Raw genomic sequence first — 22,111 nt, 5'->3', positions numbered from 1 at the left:
CACACTGCCTCACATCAGCCTGCCAAAAACAAAATAATGAAGTGTGTGAGAGTCATCTGGAATCATAATCATATACACACAGACACACACTCCCCCCTCCGTCTCTCACACTTTCCCTCTCTCTCTCTCTCTCTCTCTGATAAAAGCCAGATGTCAACCTGAGAAACTGGAGTGTTTAAAAACAATATTCAAAACATATGCCTGGGAAAAGAGTTCAAAGAGTCAGAATGGTTCCTGGCCTGTAAGGAGTTGTGTGACTCGCTGTAGCAGCCTGTGTACAAATATCCCTGAGTTGAGTTTCAAAGAGGAAGTGGATTCCAGTCATCTGCTCAAAACAGATAAGCAAAACAAATAAACAGACCGCAAACCACCAATTCACAGTAACTCCGCTATCAACTAAAGACCAGACCAGTTGAAATTGATAATATTGTGTAGTGGCAGTTGTTCCTTGGATTCCTTTAAGAAACAGCTGGAAGGGATTTAGTCCTCAATTAATGAAAAGATAACGAATGGATGTCATAAGGTCTCATCCTTGACCTCAGACTTTGACAGCGGCGTTCCAGGGGACACTGCTCTGTGGATAGGAGACCTCTGACTGTGTGCTGCCTTCACTCCAGCTGACAGGCTGTCTATCGTTTCCAAAGTACTTTAAGAGATGAGGAGCTGGGGAACTTTTTACCCCAATGTGAGGGCAGCCTTTCTCGGAAGAAATGAGGGGGTGTGGAATTTCCAAGGTTTTGTTTTCCCTGGAATTACCCAAATTGTAAATGTCTGTCAAGATTGAGGAGTTGAGGGTGGAGTCATATATATCCAGTTAACAAGGAGAAGAGTGTTAGTCTCCCTCCTTGAAACTCAGAGAGAGAGAGTGAGAGGGAGTTTTGCAACAGATGCTTTTCTTCACCAGCAATCGCTGAGAGCAAGCACTCAAGCAGCGAGTTGGAGACCGACACACACAGAGAGAGAAGATTATTGCCTGGGAGTTTGCAGACCGCTGAGCCATGCTTTTCTTGGCAGTGTGGAGTATCCTACTAGCGGCTCAACAATCATGTATGTAGCCAAGGGTTGGAGAAATCTGAAGGGTTCCCTTTTCACTCTCGTTGCTCTGATCTGTTTCTGTGCATTGCATCTTACACGTTTGTCCAGCCGGTGCATTACTGGACTCTTGTGATCGTTCCTGTGTGATAGCTTGACTTCAGCTTTTCTTGGAGCCCCTTCCTAATTCTCTGGTCCATTAGCCCCTCGTGCTAACCTTGTATGTTATTTGTGTGTTTTAAGTTTTATTTATTTATATGTTTATCTATTTGCTTGATTTATTTTTAAATAGTGAATCTCCTTCCAAATGTAATAGTGGAAGTTACATATTCTCAAGTGGCTTAAAGGGGAAAATATTGCCTTTGCTGCAGCTTTATGCAAAATAATGTATTCTGTGGATTCTGTTTTTTTGTGTTTATCTGATTCTTGTTTATGTCTGCGTATTCCCCCCCAGCTTATTCAGGTTCTGTGGCATGCTCTCTAGAAATACAATCCATCTGCCTTAATACAATTATTACAAAGTATTATGATTTATATTTATTGTATGCATATTCATTTCAGTTAAACCGTTTTCACTGCAAATTCAATCAATTCAATTCAGTCTACCTTGATTTAGTCAATCCACATTATTCTGATCATTATTGTCGGTGCTCAGTGGTGCTCTGGTCCGTGTTGCAGGGGCGCAGATCGTGACTTGTTACAGCAGCTTTGACAAGCGCACGGGCGAGTGCTCGGGCCTCCTGGGCGACGGTGTGGATCAGGACGACTGCTGCCTCAACCAGGCCTACGGCTTCATCAATGACAGCGGTGCATGCCAGTCTTGTGGGTGAGATCCCATCCGTCTCTTATCCTGCTTCTGAACGGTTCGGTTACGACAGGGCCTGTGTTGGTCGGGGTGAGCAGGGGAACGGAAACTCTAGTCTAGACTAGACAAAAGCATGCCATGCCATGATGTCCTATCAGGGGCTCCTCATTGAGCACACGACCCCACTCCCGTGATGCCCGTCCCCAGCACTGGGACAGCGTTCGAGCCGCCCAGGCCATGCTGTGCAGGTGACCCAAGGTCTGTGGAAGAGGTTAAGAGCTGGAGTAAGAGTGGGGTTGTGGGCTGACTCTTGTATCCCTCTCTTTCCCACAGTCCGGCCACCTGGAGCGAGTGGAGCAGCTGGGGTGCCTGCACCGTCACCTGTCTGGAGGGGGTGAAGCAGCGGCGGCGGCGCTGCGATGGTGTCGGCGAGTGTCCCGGCAACAGCGCGGTGTTGGAGACGAAGTCCTGCTCGGACCAAGACTGCTGCCCAGGTACCCCGCCCCGGTACTGCTGTGCGGATACAGGTGCCACTCGGAAGGGGAGTGGGGGGTGATTCAGTCACTCTTCGTATTCGGTCTTGGGCCATTTGGTTATGGCAAATACAGAGAATAATAATATGACTGCTGGGAACAGAGCTTCTTCAAAGTAGAATAAAATAAATTAATGGCTGTGAAAGCATCTGGATGCAATTTGAAGTCATCTTAATTTTACATTTAAGTTATAATCAAATGCATGTTCTCTCTCTCTGGATGTGGACCCTTCTGAACTGTCTTGTCTCTTCCTTGTCAGGGTCGGGCGGGTGGACGGATTGGGGGTCCTGGCAGCCGTGCTCGGTGACGTGCAAGTCTGGGACGAAAGTGAGACGCAGGAGTTGCACAGCGCCGCCTCCTTCCTGTGGGGGGAGCTGCTATGGCACAGACACTGAGACTGCTTCATGCGACACTTTTCAGGAATGTCCAAGTATGTCAGTTTAAAATTTAAAACGTCAGCAGGATCCTAAAATGCATCTTCTTGTTTAGATCAGAGTATTAACTTCTCATATCTTGATTATCCCGCTCTTGGCCTTTTAAGGGGATTGTACAATTATTTTGATCTCACCCCCACCCTCTCTCTTTCTCTCTATCTATCTGTCTCTCACCCCTCCCTCTCTGTCCCACAGTCCATGGCGGCTGGTCGGCCTGGGGTGCGTGGGGCAAGTGCTCCGGCAGCTGTATCTGGGAGCAGCCCCGGTTCGTCCCCACCCGCACTCGCATTCGAACCTGCACCAACCCCGCCCCCTCCTTGAGCCCCCCTGGCCGCCCCTGTGGGGGTCAGACGGAGGAGCAAGAAGACTGCTCCAGTCTGCCCTTCTGCCCCGGTGAGTGCCAGGCCCGATTACCACACCTCACCCTAACCTCTGTATCCTTTCCTTTCCCCGGTGCATCTCTTGCTGTGCGGAGGCGGTGCGTGCGAGTGTTGATCGGGGCATCCTACAGCCTGCGCCTCTCTTGACCCTCTCCCTCTCTCTGTCTCCCTCCCTCTGCAGTGGATGGTGGCTGGAGCCAGTGGAGCCCGTCCGGCTCGTGTTCGGTAACCTGCGGACTGGGGCTCCGGCAAATGACCCGGCAGTGCAACAGCCCGGCGCCCAAACACAATGGCCGACCTTGTGTAGGCAGCACCACGAGCAATGCCCTGTGCAACACTGCCACGCACTGTCCAGGTAAGCAGCTGCAGCCCTGTGCTGATGAACGACCAATTTTCCCAGATGGCCACCGTGCACCAAGCCCGGGCCCGTCTCAAGAGCCTATTGTGTGCCAAAGAGAGCAACATTTCAGCAAAAAAAGTATCTTTCTGTCTGCCTGTCTCTTGTATTCATATGTCTTCCTATCTCTGTCAACAGGGATCTTGGATATTGTTAACATCACCTGGCCTTTTGCCTCTCCCTCCCTCCCACTCCCTTCCTCTCCCTGTCTCTCCCCCGCTCTCACTTTCCTCTCCCAGCGGATGGCCAGTGGAGCGAGTGGACAGAGTGGACCCTGTGCTCGCGCGCAGGAAGGAAAATCGATTGCAAGCGTACCGGTGGCACACAAAGACGCACACGGGTGTGCAAGGGGCAAGCTTTTGGTGGGAATCCATGCCCCGAAGATTATTCTGAGTCTCGCGCCTGCTACTACCTGAAAGACTGCATTAGTGAGTACTGCACTGCTTTCTCCCGATGAGTTTCTTTTGTGGAGTGTTGTTTTTTTAGTTTTTGTGTGTATATATATATATACACACACACACACAAAAACTAAAAAAAAAAAACTAATATACTTTATATATATATATATATATATATGTGTGTGTGTGTGTGTGTGTGTGTGTAAACTATGTAAAGTCAGAACTAAATCTTATGCTTGTTGGATGTGTAGATCTCAGCTGAAAGACACCAAATCATTTTCCTTGGGGATGGAAAGGGTGAAATGAAAAAGGTGGACTAATGAAACTACACATGGAAATGTTCGTTGGTGTCGACCTGTGGCATATAGACACATAAGGACCTGTGAAGTGTCTTACTATGTCTTCTTTGTCACTGCACGCCTGCGATGGTCACGGGTACACGTGTGTTGTCTGTGTTTTCAGTGAAGGGCAAAGAGTGGTCCGAGTGGAGTGATTGGGGGTTGTGTGAGCCCAGCTGTGGACCGGACTCTCAGAAAGCCCGATCTAGAAACTGTAAACCGGACCTCACAGAGTACAGGTAAGTTTGGGGGGGGGGTCAGTGTGGAGAATTGTTGCTCATACATCCCTCTCTCTCTTTTATTTTTATATCATTATCATTATATTTGCAATTATTATAATGCAAAATTTTACGTCATGTTTTTCTGTTTTTCTTCTGCCGCTTTGCCATTAAGTGGCCTTTTAAAGCCGAGCCCCAGTCTCACTGCCTCTTCCTCTCTCTCTATACAGTACGGAAGTGGGGATACATGACGCTGAGGCGTTTTTCTGGGGCACCCCTCGCGTGAACTGTCCGGAGTTGGAGGGCCAGAGACGAAAGCTGGAGCAGAAGGAGCCCTGTTTAAACGTCCCAGAATGCACCTAGCCCGAGAGCCTAGAGCCTGCCTCACTCGACCCCTCCACAGCTTTCACGTGCCACCATTTCTATTGTCACCAGCATTGCCGCCATTAAGTAGAAGAAACCCTTTCACCAGTCTCTTCAAAAAGATAACATCTGCTAATAAATAAGTAATAATAATAATGGCAACATCATATTACTTCCCTGCACAAGTTGCTGTCGTCCCCTCTTTTATTCGAAGGAAACAAGTGGCGCAGATGCCTTGAGTTGACCCATACATTCGAGGCGATTGAGGATTTTGGAGAGATGTTAAAACCTGTGGGAATGTGGCTCTCGAAGAACTTTAAAAACCCACTGCACTGATATTGAAAGCTAATCTAATCTAATCTGTGTACTGTGTTATGATGTAAAATTTTGGCTTTTCACTTCTCTGATAACTTATGTCAACCTAATCCATAAACAAATAATGATGTTTTTAAAAATCCTGTGCTTTGTTAAGAGAGTGCAGTAGTGCATATATAGTGTCTTTAAGCATGCGTTGTACTGTCACGCGCGTGCACAAATTAATCATCTTCACATCTCTTTTGACACTCAATCGTTTCAAATTTGGAAAGAGGGAACAGTTCTTATACAATTAATGTAATTGTGATACATCGTTGTGAAATGATTAAAAAAATATTTTAAATGTTTACCTGAAGTAATCAACTTGCACAATGTACTCAATTTTCATTTAATAAAGATTAGGGGGCAACTTTAAAAGTCAGTGCTGTTTGTCAGGGATTGTGGGTCTGTATGGTACCACAACTGCAGGGGATTTTGTTCCAGCCCAGCTCTGAGCTTTAAATGGTTGATTGAAAAAGTACATTCGTTGAATTCTCCAACAAGTTATGTGGTGACTGTGTCTTGAGTCAACACTGTTTTAAGCTCACTGTATTGACCTACATTAAAACGAACAAGTACAAACCTGAAATAAGTAAGTTGTGAAAAATAAGGAAAAACAGTTTTTTACCCCCATGGAAACTATTTTCACCCCCCAGGTTGTATTCCCTTTTGTATTACATTCATTTTTCAAAATTCTTTTCTTAAGAGGTGCATAATCTTTTTACTGATATCAACTATATAATTTTTGTTTACAATAATTTTATTTATAAGTAGTACAAAGGGATATCCGGCAATATAATAAGCCACGACTGGCTTGTTAATTCTAAAAAGTTTGAACCAGTTCATTCCTGGGGAGGGTCAAAGTTTGCTTGGCGAAACTTGTGATGGTGCACCCCCAAATAATCGTAGGGCCAACGCCCCACAGGGGTTAACCACAGTGACAATATCACACCACTGTTTGTCTAGGACTTGATGTGTGTATGACACACTTGTAAAAACCCTTCTGCAACAAAGGGAGCATGTACTGAGGCAAATACCCCCCCCATGCCCTCCTGTGGTGCCGCTACTGTTCAGACGCTTGCTGTATCTCTCGGGTCACAGGTGTGTGTCTGTGTCTGGGTCTGGGTCTGAGTGCCAGCATATTCCTTGCCCCCTCCCTCAGACATGAATCCCTCCCTGGGGTAAATTGCCGATAGTGAGCGTTATTCTCATTGCAGCACACTAGCGACCAGCCACCCTTCTTTTCTCTGCCAAGAAAAACAAATCCCAACCAAAACATTCAAGCGCTACAGGACGACACCAACAACAGGAAGAAAGAAAGAAAGAAAGAAAGGAATAAAGACAGTAGGTTTGAGAAAGTTTGCAGCCCGTCAGCTTATCAGTCTTGTACCGCATACATTCAACGAGGTTAGGAAATCCTCCAGTTCTGTCCGGTTGTGCTGAAGATTTTGGTCCTGGGATTTGGGTTCATCTTCAAGATCACCATCTGTGTATCCATATGTGCCCTCCTTCCACAGGCAGGAGTCACATCCAGAGCCTTTGCTTTGTGCTCCTGTGGCGAAACTCCCAGTCTGGGCAAGCGATCCCAGTGCCTTGGGGCCCCGGGGCCCCGGGGCCTCCTTTATGTGTTACTCATCTCCACGTCCATGCCCCCCTTGTCGTCGCAGTCCAGGCTGAGGTCGGCGATGTCCTCCAGAGAGCTGTTGGGAGATTGGCTGAGCAGAGACGGGTGGGAGGAGTCTTGCTGGTCCCGGTAAGACACGATGGCTTGGCGAATGCAGGTCACCCACTGCTGCTTGTTAAAGGAGTCGTTGGCCTGGAGACTGTGGGCCTGGCCCTTCAGTCGGCCCTTGGAACTGACCCGGAAGAAGTTCTTAGCTAAGGGAAGAAAAAAGGAGAAGAAATCAGCTTAAGTGATCTTAAAAAAAGGGTCGCCCTCAGTTACACTGAGCGTGATCAGAACTAGAACTCAGGTTTTTGCAAAAACGTCACAGTCTATGAAAAGAGTTGAAGCTGGGTCATAATGTTGTTGTTGTTCATTTGGTTCAATTCCAGTTTCACTTGAATTCAGTCCAGTCGATTCCATTTCTGATTGCGTAACTCTGGTGTTATTTCAATTCAGTTCCACAATTAAACCGGAACTGAGTTGAAGTTTTAAAAGAACAGACATGAGAATCTTGATGGTTTTCTTGATCTGATCGTTTGGTAATTGCATTATGAGGATCCACGAGCGCTGCCGTGCGTCCCCGGCTCTCAGACGTACCTTTCTCGTTGCCGGAGGTGAAGGCCCCCCTGAAGGAGCCGCCCATCCCCACCTCGCCGTCGGGCAGGTCCTCCAGGACCAGGTCGCCGATGGGGATGGGTTGCCTGTACACCTGGAATTGAAGGCTGTCGTTGTGGCTGACCGGCCGTGTCACCACCAGCACCAACTCAAACAAGAACACGTGCAGCTTCTGAACAGAGGGACAGAGAGAGAGTGGAGGGGGAGGGAGAGTAGAGAGGTTAAGTATAAGTTATACGTTTTTGCATTCTGTGTCTTGGTCTCCTACATGTTCTCTTCTTCCATTTCATACTGTATTATCTATGGGGAATTTGGGAACCCCGCTCCCTCCAAGGGTGGCTGGTCAATTCAGTTTCTATTTGTCTGCAGTTCCAGCTAGTAAACGTGTCACACCCTCAGCAGTGTAGTTTGTACAATACACTTGCTATACTGCAGCTGAAGACCCCACCCAAGTTTTGGCAACCGCAGTGCCACAGTGCCACAGCCGGGCCTCCCTCCCGACCGCTCTGACCTGGCCCTTGTTGTTCTTGAGGTCTCCGTGGCAGTAGAGGTAGCGGGAGAGCTGGATCTCGGCCACCCTCTGGCTGTCCTCCAGGTAGTAGAGCCCGCAGCGGTAGAACTGGCACTCGGCCTCGCCCGTCTTGCCGTTCACCTGAGACACGACGCGCTGGATCAGCTCCAGCTGCCGCAGAGAGGGAGGGTTAGTGTCACGAGGAGTGAAGGTCCAGGGCTCGTACACACGCTTGTGGCTACAAAAGTTACTGGCTGTGTAAAATGATTATGATGTTGATGATGATGATGATGATGATGAAGTCTAAATAATGCCTGGATCATGTCTTCTGCAGTCAGCGTAAACTCCATTGCTAATAGTTTGAGAGAGTGTGCAGCAAAGTGTGTGTGTATGTGTGGGAACATGCGTTGCGTATCTGTGTGTGTGAGATGACAGGCGGTCACTCACGGCCTCCTGCAGGGGCTCGTGGTCAGGGTGGTCGGCTGCTGTGTTCTTCAGGATCTCCTTCAGCAGCAGGGGGTACTTGACCAACCGACTCCGGGGCAGGTCCAGGAAGTTCCAGAGGTCCAAGCGGCGGCTGAAGGACGACTCCTGGCACAGCCGCAGGAACTCGTCCACCCGCCGCTCCTGCTTCTTCAGATCCAGCAGGGCCTTGGCCGCCACCTGGTTACAGCAGTATGTGATGTAGGCCTCCAGGCAGGGGAACTGCGGGCCGAGAGAGCGAGCGAGAGATCCAGTGAAGCAGCAGCAGCAGCAGGAGGGGGCCCAGGAGATCAGACGCTAAGGTGCATGTTTGCAATTTAATTTTAAAAAGTCCTGTTCAGAATCTTACAGGTAAGTTTGTGTTCCAAACCATTTTTCAGGTACAGGTATTGGAATTGGGTTGTTATTCACATGATCTACAGGCACTCTCAAGATCTCTCTTCCTCGAGACTATTCCCCGCTCTGCTCATAGACATCTCTGCTCCTCCCCCCGGCCGGGATCAGCTCGACCTCTGCCCAGCTGAGCCCTTCAAAGAGGGAGAACAGGTGGGTTTGATTTGGATTTCACAGACAAGGGGGTCTGGCCTTGAAACGCAGAGGGCTGATGCAATCTTAGGCCAAGCATTTCCGAATGAGTCCAAGTCTATGGTGAGAAGGGAGCAGGACAGGATGGTCGGCACTGTAGTCCGTGATACTAACATCAGAAAATGATCACACTGTATCAGATATCTGACAGGCTAAAAGATACAGGAAACAATAGCGATCTATAGTGGGCATAAACTACTAAAGGTGTTGGGGGGTGTAGATATTTCAGGATATCCTGTCACCATACAGAGCATCACATTGTGAAATAGGTCACAATACTTCAGTAAAGGAGATTTTTCTTTATTCTTTGCAGCGCTGAATGTAATTTCAGCCTGGAAATGAAAAACTTTGACAGACTTAAGTTTCCCTGCAGGTATGAACCCAACCAGAGGAGCAGTAAGAGAGTCTACAAACATCAACAAAAATAACAAGGGAAAACACTCTTACCCAATCCAACAGAGTTGGACCCACTTCCTCCACATAGTTCTTTGTCCCACGCAGGTTCTGTAACTTGAGCTGCAGTTCTGGAAACAACGAGAAACCCTGGGACTTGGTTACTGAGCCAGACTGCTACAGACTGGAGACAGTTGCTCTTCCCTACCCCAGGGTCACAATGACACCACCCTAAATCGCCCCCAATAAGTTGCTCGATGCCCTAAATAAGTGATAATTCAAGAAGAAGATAAATACTTCCAATAAAGTTTTAATTTTATTATTTTTAACTTATTTAAGTTTTGAAATGCATCGGTCAGCAAATTGTACTATCCCTCCACCGCAATGTAACAGTGCAGAACAGAAATGCTCTTGAATAGATGAGCTTCTCTCTCTGTTCCACTACTTAAAACAGTAAAACAGTGGCTGCCGGGCAGTTTGATGGCGCAGATTATTTTAAGCAGCATTAAATGCAGATTTTTTTAATGCTGATTCTGCTTGCTTGTACATTGATGAAAAACATTCATGGATTTATTTTGGGCTACAGGCAAGGGCTCTTCGAGGTGTGCTCTCTCTCACCTTCGTGTAGGGGGATGAGGGAGTCCAGCGTCCCGAAGATCTGTCCCAGCTCGCTCTCTGTCATGATGTCCAGCTTTAGCATGGGCTCATAGTAGGCCTGCAGGGTGACGGGAACACACAGGGAAGATACAGCGCCATTCAGGACAGGCATCAGCGAGGCTTTTCTTGTATTGGAAGAAGTTTCACCATGCAAGCCAAGCAGCATCACACCCCAATGCCAGACAGTCGCCCTCACAATATATCTTTCCTACAGTTGGCAATTTGATGTTCTTGCCTGGTTCTGCCACTGGTTCTGCCCTATTGAAATCTGACATTGCTTGTAGTCTTCGGTGCTTAGGGGAAATGAGGAATGGATCCAACCCGACAGGAGATGAAAGGGGAATACCCTGCCCTTGGACCACCTAGACCAACTTAACGCAGAGAGTATTATCACCGGGTCTAACCCTTTATCAAAAGCAGCTCGGTTCAAGTCTGCAGAGCTGGTACCGTGTGTATGGCCCACATAGGTCGGTCTCATGGGCTCTTTGCGTACGTAAACAGCTGCAAACAAAGTGCTTTTTTAGAAGCAGAATTGGCAAAGTTTTTAAGTTTGTTGTTTTGCAGCTGAAGGCAAATACATATGGACACACCTTTTTGGCCAAGTTGAGGTCTTCAATGAGCTGCCTCTCTCCTTGTGCCAGTTCGTATATTACCTAAGAGAGGACAAGAGAACATGGGAATTACAGTGGACACAGGGCAGTGCTCGGATTTGTGCCCATTTCTCAGTCGGTGGCCTGAGCAGAACATCTCCTCACAGTCTCACAAGTGTGGTTTCTTTGGCCACTTAAATGAAATACAAAGACTGAAGCAGCTCGGTGAAATGCATGCAATTGTAAACCAGCACTCCAGAGATTGCCAGAAGAAAGTACCTCCTGCCGTTTGATCTCCTTGGCACTGAGCTCCTCGCCGATGCTCTCCACCGTGTCACTCCACAGCTGGCTGTTCCTCCGCTTAGGGAGGGAAGAGTTCTTGGGCCGATGTCTGGTCAGGGCCGGGGGCATCGACCGCGCCTCTGTCTTAAAGCTGATTGACCTCTGATGGGTGACAGGTCATGTGAGGTGTTAGTTTCTTTTGTTTATAGTTTTCCTGGGGTTCACATGATCCGCTCTGTAGTGGCTCAGCTCTGGAGAATTGTTTGTGCCGGGCAATAAACAAGGCTGAATTCTAAGAGTAAGCGATCCCAAGCTTTTGAGGGACTCTCGGTCACTTATCTGAACCCTGCTCTTATTACATGAACATCGATTGAATGACTTAGTGTTCGATTGATTGATGGTTTCCGGGGGCAGCCCTTACCTGGATTGACTGTCCGATGCGCTTGAGAGAGGTGCCCTTTACCGGACCCATAAAGCCGGCCAGACCCGCACCTTTAGACACGGGTTTGACCCTCTTGGTGCTGGGTTCCTGCAGGGAGGAAACAGCAGAACATCACTGGCGGTCTGTGCCACTCGCTCACACTAATCTGGTTTGAGAGAGTACGTTGGAATTATGTAGTTTTGAATGAATCTATGTGGCCCCAGATTTGTGAGTCAGTGTTTGTTGAATGAAATGAAGACAAAGCTATTAATTTAATAAAGTTAAAGCTGGCAATACTGCAATGTGTTACTGTAGAAATGTCACGGCTTCATGTCTTTAAAATGCTAGTGTTACATTTGTTCAGTTATTTATTTTGTTAACGAGGAATTTATGTTCCATCACTGGGATCCTAAGGTTCTACAAGGAGAAAACGGACAGATAGACAGGGTGAAGGACAATCAGACAGGTACAGATCTGCTAACCTCTCCATCTTTGAGGGCCCCTGTGTTGACATTGGCTTCTTCCTCATCCTGGAACAGAAGAGATCAGTTGCAAAATCAGTGCGTGGGCAGTCAGCTGCTTATCGTGTGTGTTCATTTGCACAGTCTGGCCCCTCAAGACGTGGTTTGCCCCGTCCCCCTGCCACCCACCAGTCTCTCACAGGCATGAGCACAGTCTAGTAGTATCATTAGTGTGGTGCCCGGAACTGAGCGTGGCATTCTGAAATTCTGTTTTGCTTAATAGTCCACAAAGTCGTTGTCTCGAAAAGAGCTTGTGTCCTTTTGACCCGTGCATGTGGTGACACACCTCTCCTCCTGTCCCAGTTGTTCGTCGATGATCATCTTTGTAGGGCAGAAATTTCTTTCACATCTATTTATATCAATGGAAGTGGGTTTGAGTGTTGCTCGAAACAGAAAGTGAAAGCATATTCATTATTCTTCATATGTTGGATAATTTAGACCATTGAAAAAACTGCACAGCCTTCGACCACATTACTCTACAGTCCTGAACCACCTGACTTGGTGTATCACGCCCTATTGGTCACAATTATTTTCTTTAGATATTGTTAAGATCTAAAGCACTGCACTGTGCATTTGGTTTTACTAGTGATATGTATATCGAGAGAGAGAGAATGCATGGTGACCAAAACGGAATGCAGTGTTCTAAACCTGGTCACACAGCATCAGCACAACATCTCTTCATCAGCTGTGTGAACCGGTACAAATGTGTCAAGAACACCCTGTCCCAGCTGAGGTTACTGCCTGTTATGGCTCACATCCTGCGCTGCAGGTTCACGGCTCATTGCGGGCGGTTGCTGCTGCTGCTGCTGCTGCTCTTGTGCAAGCCGACCAGTGCTGGAAGTGGGGGAGGAGGGGGAGTGAGCACTAGTCGTGTCTCTGTTGCTAATTATTAAAATGCTGTTTGGAAATAATGTAAAAAGGAGAAACAGCAGGACTATTTGGTTTAGCAACCAGCTGTGAGGGGCCGCGTTTCTATCCAGCTGACGTCTGTGGTAGAATTGATGCCATTAGAGGTCAAGGTGTTGTACTGTGGGTTTAAAGGAGAAGAAGCGGTCAGTGTCTCACACATGCTAATGAGGAGTAAAACAAAGTCCCAAGACATTTAAACATGGGTGACATTCAACGCACTGCAAGCAAACTGTGTGTGTCTACACGAGTCCAGCTTGACTTGGTGTATCGCAGCTCTGTCGCTGGCATTCAAGGGTTTTCTTGAATTGATCGCACTTCTGGTGGCTCGTGCATCTGTGTTAGCTCCAGAGCGGTTAGAACCGGGGAGCACGAGACGCAAGCGTGGTTCAGAATGGTTCCTTCGGCTCACTGTACAGACATTTCTTTAAGGGACCCAGAGAGATAGCTGGTTGGGTGGTTTAAACAAAATGACGTCCTATTTTCAGTCCCAAACACTCCTCTTCATCTCACCGCTGTCCTTGTTGATATTTTGTTACGCATCCTGAATTAAGAATTCAATCTCCTGACATATTATCATATTTTTTAAGAAAAGTCCCAAATTAAAAAATAAAAATGGACATCTAGGTATCTGTGGTTGTGTACACGTTGTGAAGGCTTATTATTAATTTTAATTGGAGCACCATTGTTTAAACAAGCCTGGGACACTTTTCAGATTTACAATCCAGAAATAGACAGACCAGCCTTGTGACTGTGTGTGACTGAGGAAGTGAGAGAGAGAGATTTTGTGTGTGTGTGTGTGTGTGTGTGTGTGTGTGTGTGTTTTCTATTCTTGGGGCGTTGGGCATTCAGCTTTATTCAGCTTTAACTGCAGCTGTCAGCAGTTTGAAAGTGGGTTACGAAAAGAAAAGTTATATCGCAGATTCTAAATTTGAAACTTTTCGTACATTTGCACGGGTGATGCGTTAATCAAAGGCAGAGATGTGTGACCCATTTCCCCGGCTCAGTTAAATATAGCAGTGTTAAAATAGCAACACGCCTAGGCATTGGCATCGTGTGTATTTTGGGCCCTGCTGAGACGGGAATAGTTTTCAATGGGGGCATATAATTTGGTAAAAGCATCTTGTGAAGCAACTCTAAATGACTCCTCCAGGGGATGGCTGGGGAGGCTGTGTGGGGAATTGTGTTAGCTGCGTTCCCTGATCCCTCAGGTCAACAACAAAAAAAAAAGAGACAGGGATATTGTAGATGGTGGCACATAAGCAGATATAACAAGCAAACACGAATGTAAATGCACGTTCTGGTATATAATTAGTGATTTAGAGATCAGCGGCCAAGTCCAGGCAATGCCACTTTCAACTCCTGCAACACGTAACAATTACCCGACGTGATGCCGTCCTTTTCAATGGGTTTGAGATCCGTGGATTAGTATTAGGGCATCCACTGTATTAAATCTCATGGTAACTGAATGACTACGGAGCTGGGAACGTGGGGATGAGCTGCAGGCACTGATGTGACAATGTCTCTTGGGTGTCATCATGCCCAACTTCAGGCAGGGACTGTAGATTTTAACAAAACGCTGACTTGACCTAACTTAGCTCTCTAACTGGAAGGAAATCTCAGGGGGAGAAAAAACTAAAAACTGAAATGCTTTAGCTTCCGGACATGGTGGTTGGTGTGTGTGTGTGTGGGGGATGGGTTATGTGTCCCCCTGAGACTGAACCAGCTTAAGTCTTGCCCTCTCCAATTCCTGCTGGTGTCTTGTCCCTTTGGGGAGACGTGTTCAGTGGGTGCCACAGCAGTAGCAGGAAAGTGTATATTGTCAGCAATCATCCCCAAACGGAGAGATCCAGGATGTGTGTCCTCAGTCACGTCTCTCTGTGAGTGCGTTTGTGTCGCTGCTGTTTTGGTCGACTTCCTGTCTCTCTCTGGGTGTCAGGTAGGCTTCCTGTGTCACCCCCGCTCCCTTCGCACCATATTTGGCAATTGTTGAACCGTGCAGCTGGGGGTTGGCTGGTGAAGCAGCGCAGTGTGGTCGAGACGGCTTCCTGCAAGACCTGAGCGCTCAGCAGGGCAGAATTTTCAAGAGTCAGTGAAAGAGAGAGAGAGAAGAGAGAGGGAGAAAGAGAGACAGAGAAACAGAGAGAGAGAATGTCGTTTCATCTGTCACCCTAAGCAGCAGAGCATCATATTCGTCCTGCAAACTCTCTCCTGTCATGTTGCTCAGAACTGGAGTTGGGGAAGCTTGCTTGGAAGAGGCGTCTCCAATCCCTCGATCCCAAATAGCTCCAGTCAGGCGGGTTTAATAGGCCTCCTTTAAAGCATCAGTTTACAAGTCTTCCTGCACTTCTGGTCAGTGAGAAGTTTTGAAAGAATTCAGCGATTTCAAACACACATCCAAACACCCTGTGGTCACTCGAGTACCAGAGTCCGTCTGTACTGAATGACTGGCTTGCTAATTGATCTAGACTAGCACATATTTGCCACATCATTAGAAAACGACAATTTTGCCATAAATAATTACCATCGGTTACAATTTTGGAACATGAGGGGGAAGTAGATCGGTGTTGCTCAGTCTCAGGTTGCAGCTTTTTTTGGCCGATCATCGTGATTTCCAGGTAACAGGAAATAGCCTGGCAGCCTCCTGTTGATTGATTCTGTGTTTTGCTTTTGCTGGGATATATTATCCTGGGTGTAATTTGAGAGAGAGTACAGTGGGGTTGATGCCTATTTCCCGAGTGCGCTTCCTCTGACCCCATCGGGAGGGGAAACAATCTGGCCTATTATATATTTGGCAGGGAATGGTAGATTAAATCTTTAAAAAATACAAATGAAATTGATTGGATACATATTCATCCTTAAAGAGTTGTGTACACTTTCCATGTGATGCGATTAATCTTTCTACAGTTTTGCAAGTCAACAGACACATCTTCCCTGGGCTAGAAAAAGTTTTTCAGATCTCCTTCTGCTGTAGACATCTCTCTCTCTGGGTCTTCCTGTGGGCACTTCTGTTATTTGTTGTCCTTACAGTTGGTGCTGGAAGATGTTATCTGCAGCATTCCCAGCACCGGGCGCTATCGTTTGGTAAGCCACTGTACGTCCCCTCGGCTCAACCAGTTCCGGCACCTTTATTTTGCTCCATGATTGGCATGTCCCCAGCTTTCTGATTGGTCAGTAGGCTGAACCTGTTATCTGTAGGGACTAGAGAGCACACATGAGCAGGCGTACCAGAGCATGTTTTGAAACTGTCCTCACAGGAGAGAAAGTAAAACAATGAATAAATAATCAGCGGCTCCACAAGAAACCAGCGCAGTCCTGCCCTCGGTGTTCAGTGTTGCTCATGATACCAGGGTCTTCGTTGTGTACAGAATATTTTACATGAAGGATCTTTTGCGATTATAGTTCTTTATAGTTCTTTAACTCATCAATATAGTTTGCTCTTGCAGTCAGTCAGTCTGTAGAGTATTTCCTGTAGCCTAGTTGCAATGTTCTTACGCCCACCCCCACTAACCTCGAACATGAGCCAGTGTTCTCCCCCATCCTCCTAGTGTTTGCATTGCCTTACAAATGCAACCATTTGCATATAAACAGCAGTTTTTTTTTTAATATTCTCAAACATTGAAGCAGTTGTATTTCACTTTTTATGCTAGTGGAATACGTGGGTTTGATAGTTTCATTGAAAGAAATATGTTTTGAGATTGGAGGCAGTATTATGATCCACATTAGAGGCCAAAGTCCTGAATGAGACACCTGGCCTCATTAGTTACTACAGATGGGGAAAACCTCCGTGACTTTTTTTTTTAAGCTCAATGTCACCTTGTCCTCAGTGGCTCCGCTGACCATCTGGGTCTCGTTCACCGTCCCCTGCTGCTTCCGCTTCTTCTACAGGGATACAAAATGGCACCTTTAACTGACAAACCAGCCGTCCTTTACAAACAGGTCTGTGGTAGTTGAATTCAATATACTCCGTTCAATTAATTTTAATTCAGTTTGGACGTCCTCATTAAAACATAACTACACCTATAGGAAACGTCCAGTTTTCCCACAATCCTGAGCGCTTTCAATATCAGCCTTCTCTGTGCGCTTCAAAGCTGTGCTTTGCTAGGGGTTTGGGAATGATCCTTTGTGTGCTTGGTGTTGGGCCCGCACACGTACAAGTTCTTTATAGCACGGCAGGGCTCTGTGCATGTACGCTATCTTGGAAAGCACACAGACTTCTGCCAAGTGGGGTGCAGACGTTGTGTCGCACCTGTCTCTTACAGAAGCAGTATTTGTATGTTGGATTGCAGATTGTTTGGTGATGTTTGTCTCATTAATGACGTTTGGATTTGTTTTGAATTGCCGCTGTGGTGGTCTTACCCCAGAGATGTCAGAGATGGTTCCACAGGTGTACAGACGATCCCTTTGAACTGGAGACCTGGAAGAGGCAGTCATGTGATCAGGCAGTGCAACCCCACAACCCAGACCAGCAGAGCGTACAGTAGATTACCCCACAGTGCAATCAAATACAGTGCAAATAAACCGTATCCTGAAAATGCCCCAGTGTCCTGAGTCCTGTATGTGGACTGTCCCAGGCTGCCTCGGGACTTATCTCTGGTATTTCTCTGTAAGCCGGCCTTAGACCTTCTCACGCATGCCCAACGCTACTCATTGATTGGTTAGAACAACACAGAACTGTTAAACCACAGATAGGAACGCAGCAAAGAGTGCTTTTTACTCTGTAGATCAAAAGAGTGCGGGGGAGACATGGTACCATCTTTCCTGTATCATATATATATATATATATATATATATATATATATATATATATATTGACTGTCATTTGTAATACACATTGGTGATTATTGTGCCAGTTGCCTAGGGGAAGCTGAACTAATATACATACTATATAAACCTTAAAGGGAATGTTTAGAATACAAACAATACATCTAAATCAATCGAATCAAAGGCTTTTTTCTTAATGACTTCCTGCCTTTTTTCTTTCTCAGAAAGAGCAGTTATTTTGTATAAATGTTATATAGGAGTCCAGCATGACCTATACATCACATACAGAGGCCTCTTAAATTGAGATTCAATGTATTTTTTGCCAAATCTGTTAAATTTGTGGGACATATATGTCTCATCGGCTTGGTAAAGGGTGAATGAAACAAAAACTCTTCCAGACAGACAAGGCTTCAGCACGCTCCCCTGCCCTGGAGTGCTGGAGGCATCACTGACCTCTTCAAAACCCATCTGTGGTTTTGTAGCCATCCGAAATTAGTAACAGGAATGGCACTGGTGGCTACAGCCCAGCATACGCCATGGTGAATTGACTCAGGCCCCCGATGAGAAAACTGAACTGTGCCTTTGGTCTAAATGGTGAAAGATGAGCAACAATAACAAATGCAGTGTCTACAATGAGACCTAGTCCTTGCAAAACAATTACACACAAAGCAAGCAGCAATATTACAAAACCAGGAACTCAATGAATTCAATCAGATTTAGATTCTTATTTTAATGAATTTAGTTTTTTGGTACCTAGAATACATCGCACAGGCCTGCAGGACCCATGAGTAATGAGCAACCAGCCACTCTGACTCCAGGCCCCACACTGGTTAAACCAACAGGACCCACCATGTCAACTCCTTGCTCTTGCACTGGGAAGGAAATTGACCAGATGTGTCTTTCATCCTGGTCCAGCCGCGGCCTCAGGGAAAACTGCCTCAAAAAGGGATGTGAAATCGACTTACCAGGAAGACGCCGTCTCCGTCTCGCTCTGCTCTCTCTCCATCATCACCGCATCCTGAGCATCACTGTGTGCTATGGCCACCAGCCTCCTAGAGCCCTCAGTCCTATCCAGCCCCGACCCCCCGCCCTGCCTCTTTCCTCGACCTGGTCCAGATGAGAAGCACCCTTTTTCCTTCCCTCCTAATCCTCCCTCCCGTTCTTCTCACCTCTTTCTTTCCGAAATCGTAGTGAAAGAGGGAGAGAGAGAGAAGCAAATCCAGACACAGCTCTCCTCTACTCTACACCTTTCGTAACACCCCTTCCCCTCTCTCTCGCTCGCTCTCTCTCTCTCTCTCTCTCTCTCTAAATTACACGTTCCAACCACATCCTCTACAGCAAGTGCAGACCTTCGGCTTCTGAGATGAGCGCCGTGCGTTTCCTGTTATTCATTCAGCCCAAAGCGGAAGACGGGGAAAAAAAATAGACATTTGAACCGATAGCATCCATTATCTTGTTTCTGTTCTTATCGGAAATTAATCTAATCTTTAGCTGATTTGGCCGTATGAGGAGTAATTGCTCAATCACACTGATTTTGATTTTGGGGCTCCTTGGAGGTGTCCACTCAAGAGTGTAGGCAGTATTGGGCCCCTGCTCTCCTGAAATCAATGTTTCCTCTCTGTAATATGATTGGGATTGGCCAAGGGGAGCTTGACTGTAGCAGGGATTGGTGTGGCCTTAAAACTCAGCCATCGCTTCCACCTCTTGCCCAGTGTCAGTCTGGCTGAACTGCTGCCATGTTCTCAGTCCCCCCCGCAGGGCTCTATGTGCTGTGAGGCGGGGGGTGTGAACAGAGGGAATACGGCCTCACAGTGCATGCTTAATGGGACTTGTGTGTTGTCATCGTCTCTCCTGGCCACATTTCCAATAATGGAAAGACTTGTGCTTGGTTTCCGTTTCCCCGTGATGGCAGGAAGAAATCTCTTTTGAACCAAACTGCCACCTACTGGAGGAATTGCACAGTGCAGTGGGCAGGTGCCATTTTTTAGACCTTATATATTTAGACCTAAATTGTGCTGTTAAGACATTTAGAAGATAACTTTAGAATGTGTTGTATGTGTCTCATCTTGTTTATTTAGCCTTCACTAAATTACTTTTGTTTATGTTTCAACAAGTGTATTTATTTATTGCCTTTCATATTGAATTGTCTGTTTTATGGTATTTTTGTATTTTATTCTATTTACTAAATTACGTTTTTAGATTTGGTATAGAATTTAATTTGATGTAACCTTTGTACTTGTGTAGCTCGTTAAACTCGGATGTATATTTGCCCTTTGTCTACATCTGTGTTTTATTTTGTTTTGTTTGAGGGGTGGATCTGTGATGATTCTTGCTATTCGTGTTTCATTGAGCAGGTCTTCAAAGCTGGGTTAGAGGATGTGTGGGTGGCTCACTGTGTGCTTTGCTGGTTTTGTTGCTTGAAGGTCCTGGGTTCAAAGCCTGCTCTTGAAACTGATTCTTAAAAGTGTTTTTCACCCTATTGTGTTACTCCCTCGGGGTGCAGTGTGAGGTTCATAGAGCAGACCCCCAGAGCTGCCTTGGTAAAGTCAATGGCTCACTGTGTGGAGTGGGACATTTGTAGTGAGTGGGATCTGTGTTCAAGTCCATGCTGGGTAGTGATCTTCTGATTTTGTATTGTTGCTTGTTTGAACTGCTTGAGGGGATGTTCAAATAGTGGATCTTTAGAGCTGTATTAGTAGTCTCCCTGGTGGCTCACAGCATAGTGGATTAGTTTTCAGTAGAGGAGGGCCAGGGTTGAAATCTGGATATGTGAGTAGATCAGGAGGGTGTGGAAGAGAAAGGGTATGGGGTGTTAAATAATAATAGGTAACATTATTTTTCTATAGGTAACATTCACAAATTTAAAACACTTAGCTTAGCTTATCTGGCTGCCCATCCCATGGTTTGAACCCAGGCACTGTTGACTTTGGGGCTGGTGGGCCTTGTGGTAAGCCACAGGGGGGGGTCCCCCTCTTAGAAGCTGCAAGATCTACTACATGATCTTAAAGTGATACTACAGGGAGTTAAAACAAAGGACATTGAGACACAAACTACCCAGCCTGGCTCTGAGCCCCAGTCCTAGTGTCTCCAAAGACCCCACGCTACACACCCAGCCACTGCAGACTCTTCCCTGAGCTGCCTGGGGTTCTGCTCTATGAACCTCACATGACACTTAAAGGCAAAACACAAGGCTGAGCTAAAAACAGATATTTCATCAGGTCTTGAACCCAGGACCTTCTAGTAAAGAATCCAACACATGCCACAGTGAGCCACTTAGGGACCCCACCTGCCTCTCAGATACCTACTCCATAAACCTCATGCTACTCCCCCAGGTAGTGAAACAGCAACACAAATACAAGCACCAAAAATTTTAGGGCCTTAGGTTTTGAATTCACAGGTTTTGTACCCAGGTTCTACTAGCTTGATGATCTGCTGACGAAGCAGAGCTTATGAAACTCACACTGGCCCCTCAGGCAGTAAAACACAATACCAGTAGTGCATGACCAAGAAAGTTTAAGGAGCTCATTCTCTCTGGGAATAAAACCCAACCCCTGCAAACTGCACTGAGCTCAAAATGCTCAAAGGTCTGGTACATGGATCTCACACTACAAAACACAAACAAAACAAGAGGTGTGTAGTCAGGCTTGTGCAGTTTCAAGGCCAGCTATGGCAAGCCATGTGGGACTGGCTGCTGAACATACAGACCTCATCTCACCGCCAGGCTTCAAACACAGGCCATCACCACTGTGAGAGAGAGCAGCACCACACAACAAGCCACAAAGGACTTCCCACGCCCCTCCCCCACAACAACAATACTGTATTGAAGGATTGATCTGCTCAGCCAGATCACATACATGTGTATGTAAGCATTTCCCAGATCAATTCAAACCCATAATTGCAAATGTATTCCTAAATAAGTTCTAGAAACACCAGACATAGACCAAGACAGACACAAACTCACTTTAACAATGCATTTATTTTTATTTAGATTAAAGTTATACATATTTCTGGCCACCAGAAGGTATCCTGGGTGTTTTGTGACCAGGTCTTTGATTCTAATGATTCGTTGACAAAACACTGGCAGCTTTGAGTGAAATCTCAACTCTCCATCCCTTCCACAGCCTGCTGTAAGTAACATTACTGGTGACCAGTGGGTGTAATGGTCATGTATGAATTGTAATCCTTCAACATTTGGCCCCCCTCTTCTCATTGTGGAAATCTAGGGAATTTGAGTGTTTGCTTGTGACCTCTCAGTGAAGAGATCAGCATCATCTATACCGTGTAAAAGGCTAAATATGGTGTCAAGTTACTCTAACTTAAGTGTTTTGGACTCTGAGCTCTCAATTTAAAGAAACTAAAGGTAAGGGATTAAATCAAATTTTATAAAAATGTTAGAAGGCTGGTGGTAATGGGAGCGGCTGTCTGAATGTTTGAGACCTGGAGGTTGAGCATCGTGCTCCGACTG

General features: G+C 46.4%; 2 protein-coding genes across 2 annotated transcripts; one reads left to right on the top strand and one right to left on the bottom strand.

Annotated features, from left to right (window-relative positions):
- Window positions 1-458: 458 nt before the first annotated feature.
- LOC136753678 (properdin-like) lies at window positions 459-5,560 on the top strand. Its single transcript, XM_066709981.1, has 9 exons — window positions 459-1,047; window positions 1,711-1,858; window positions 2,171-2,331; window positions 2,630-2,800; window positions 3,000-3,197; window positions 3,366-3,539; window positions 3,821-4,009; window positions 4,442-4,556; window positions 4,766-5,560. Exons 1-9 carry the CDS (start codon window positions 999-1,001, stop codon window positions 4,896-4,898), a joined length of 1,338 nt encoding a protein of 445 aa, XP_066566078.1. The 5' UTR covers window positions 459-998; the 3' UTR covers window positions 4,899-5,560.
- Window positions 5,561-5,582: 22 nt separating this feature from the next.
- arhgef3l (Rho guanine nucleotide exchange factor (GEF) 3, like) lies at window positions 5,583-18,916 on the bottom strand. The gene is made up of 13 exons (XM_066709980.1): window positions 18,612-18,916; window positions 17,242-17,299; window positions 16,699-16,764; window positions 11,938-11,985; window positions 11,456-11,563; window positions 11,032-11,196; window positions 10,753-10,815; window positions 10,124-10,220; window positions 9,560-9,636; window positions 8,492-8,749; window positions 8,045-8,215; window positions 7,516-7,705; window positions 5,583-7,130 (listed from the first exon to the last, which is right to left on the bottom strand). The coding sequence occupies exons 1-13, from the start codon at window positions 18,653-18,655 to the stop codon at window positions 6,874-6,876; spliced, it is 1,602 nt and encodes a 533-aa protein (XP_066566077.1). The 5' UTR covers window positions 18,656-18,916; the 3' UTR covers window positions 5,583-6,873.
- Between the last annotated feature and the right edge of the window lie 3,195 nt (window positions 18,917-22,111).

This window comes from Amia ocellicauda, chromosome 7 (genome assembly GCF_036373705.1).
Source record: "Amia ocellicauda isolate fAmiCal2 chromosome 7, fAmiCal2.hap1, whole genome shotgun sequence".
Lineage (NCBI taxonomy): Eukaryota > Metazoa > Chordata > Actinopteri > Amiiformes > Amiidae > Amia > Amia ocellicauda.
The sequence above is the reverse complement of the archived record's forward strand: the minus strand, read 5'-3'. Positions and strand labels throughout refer to the sequence as shown.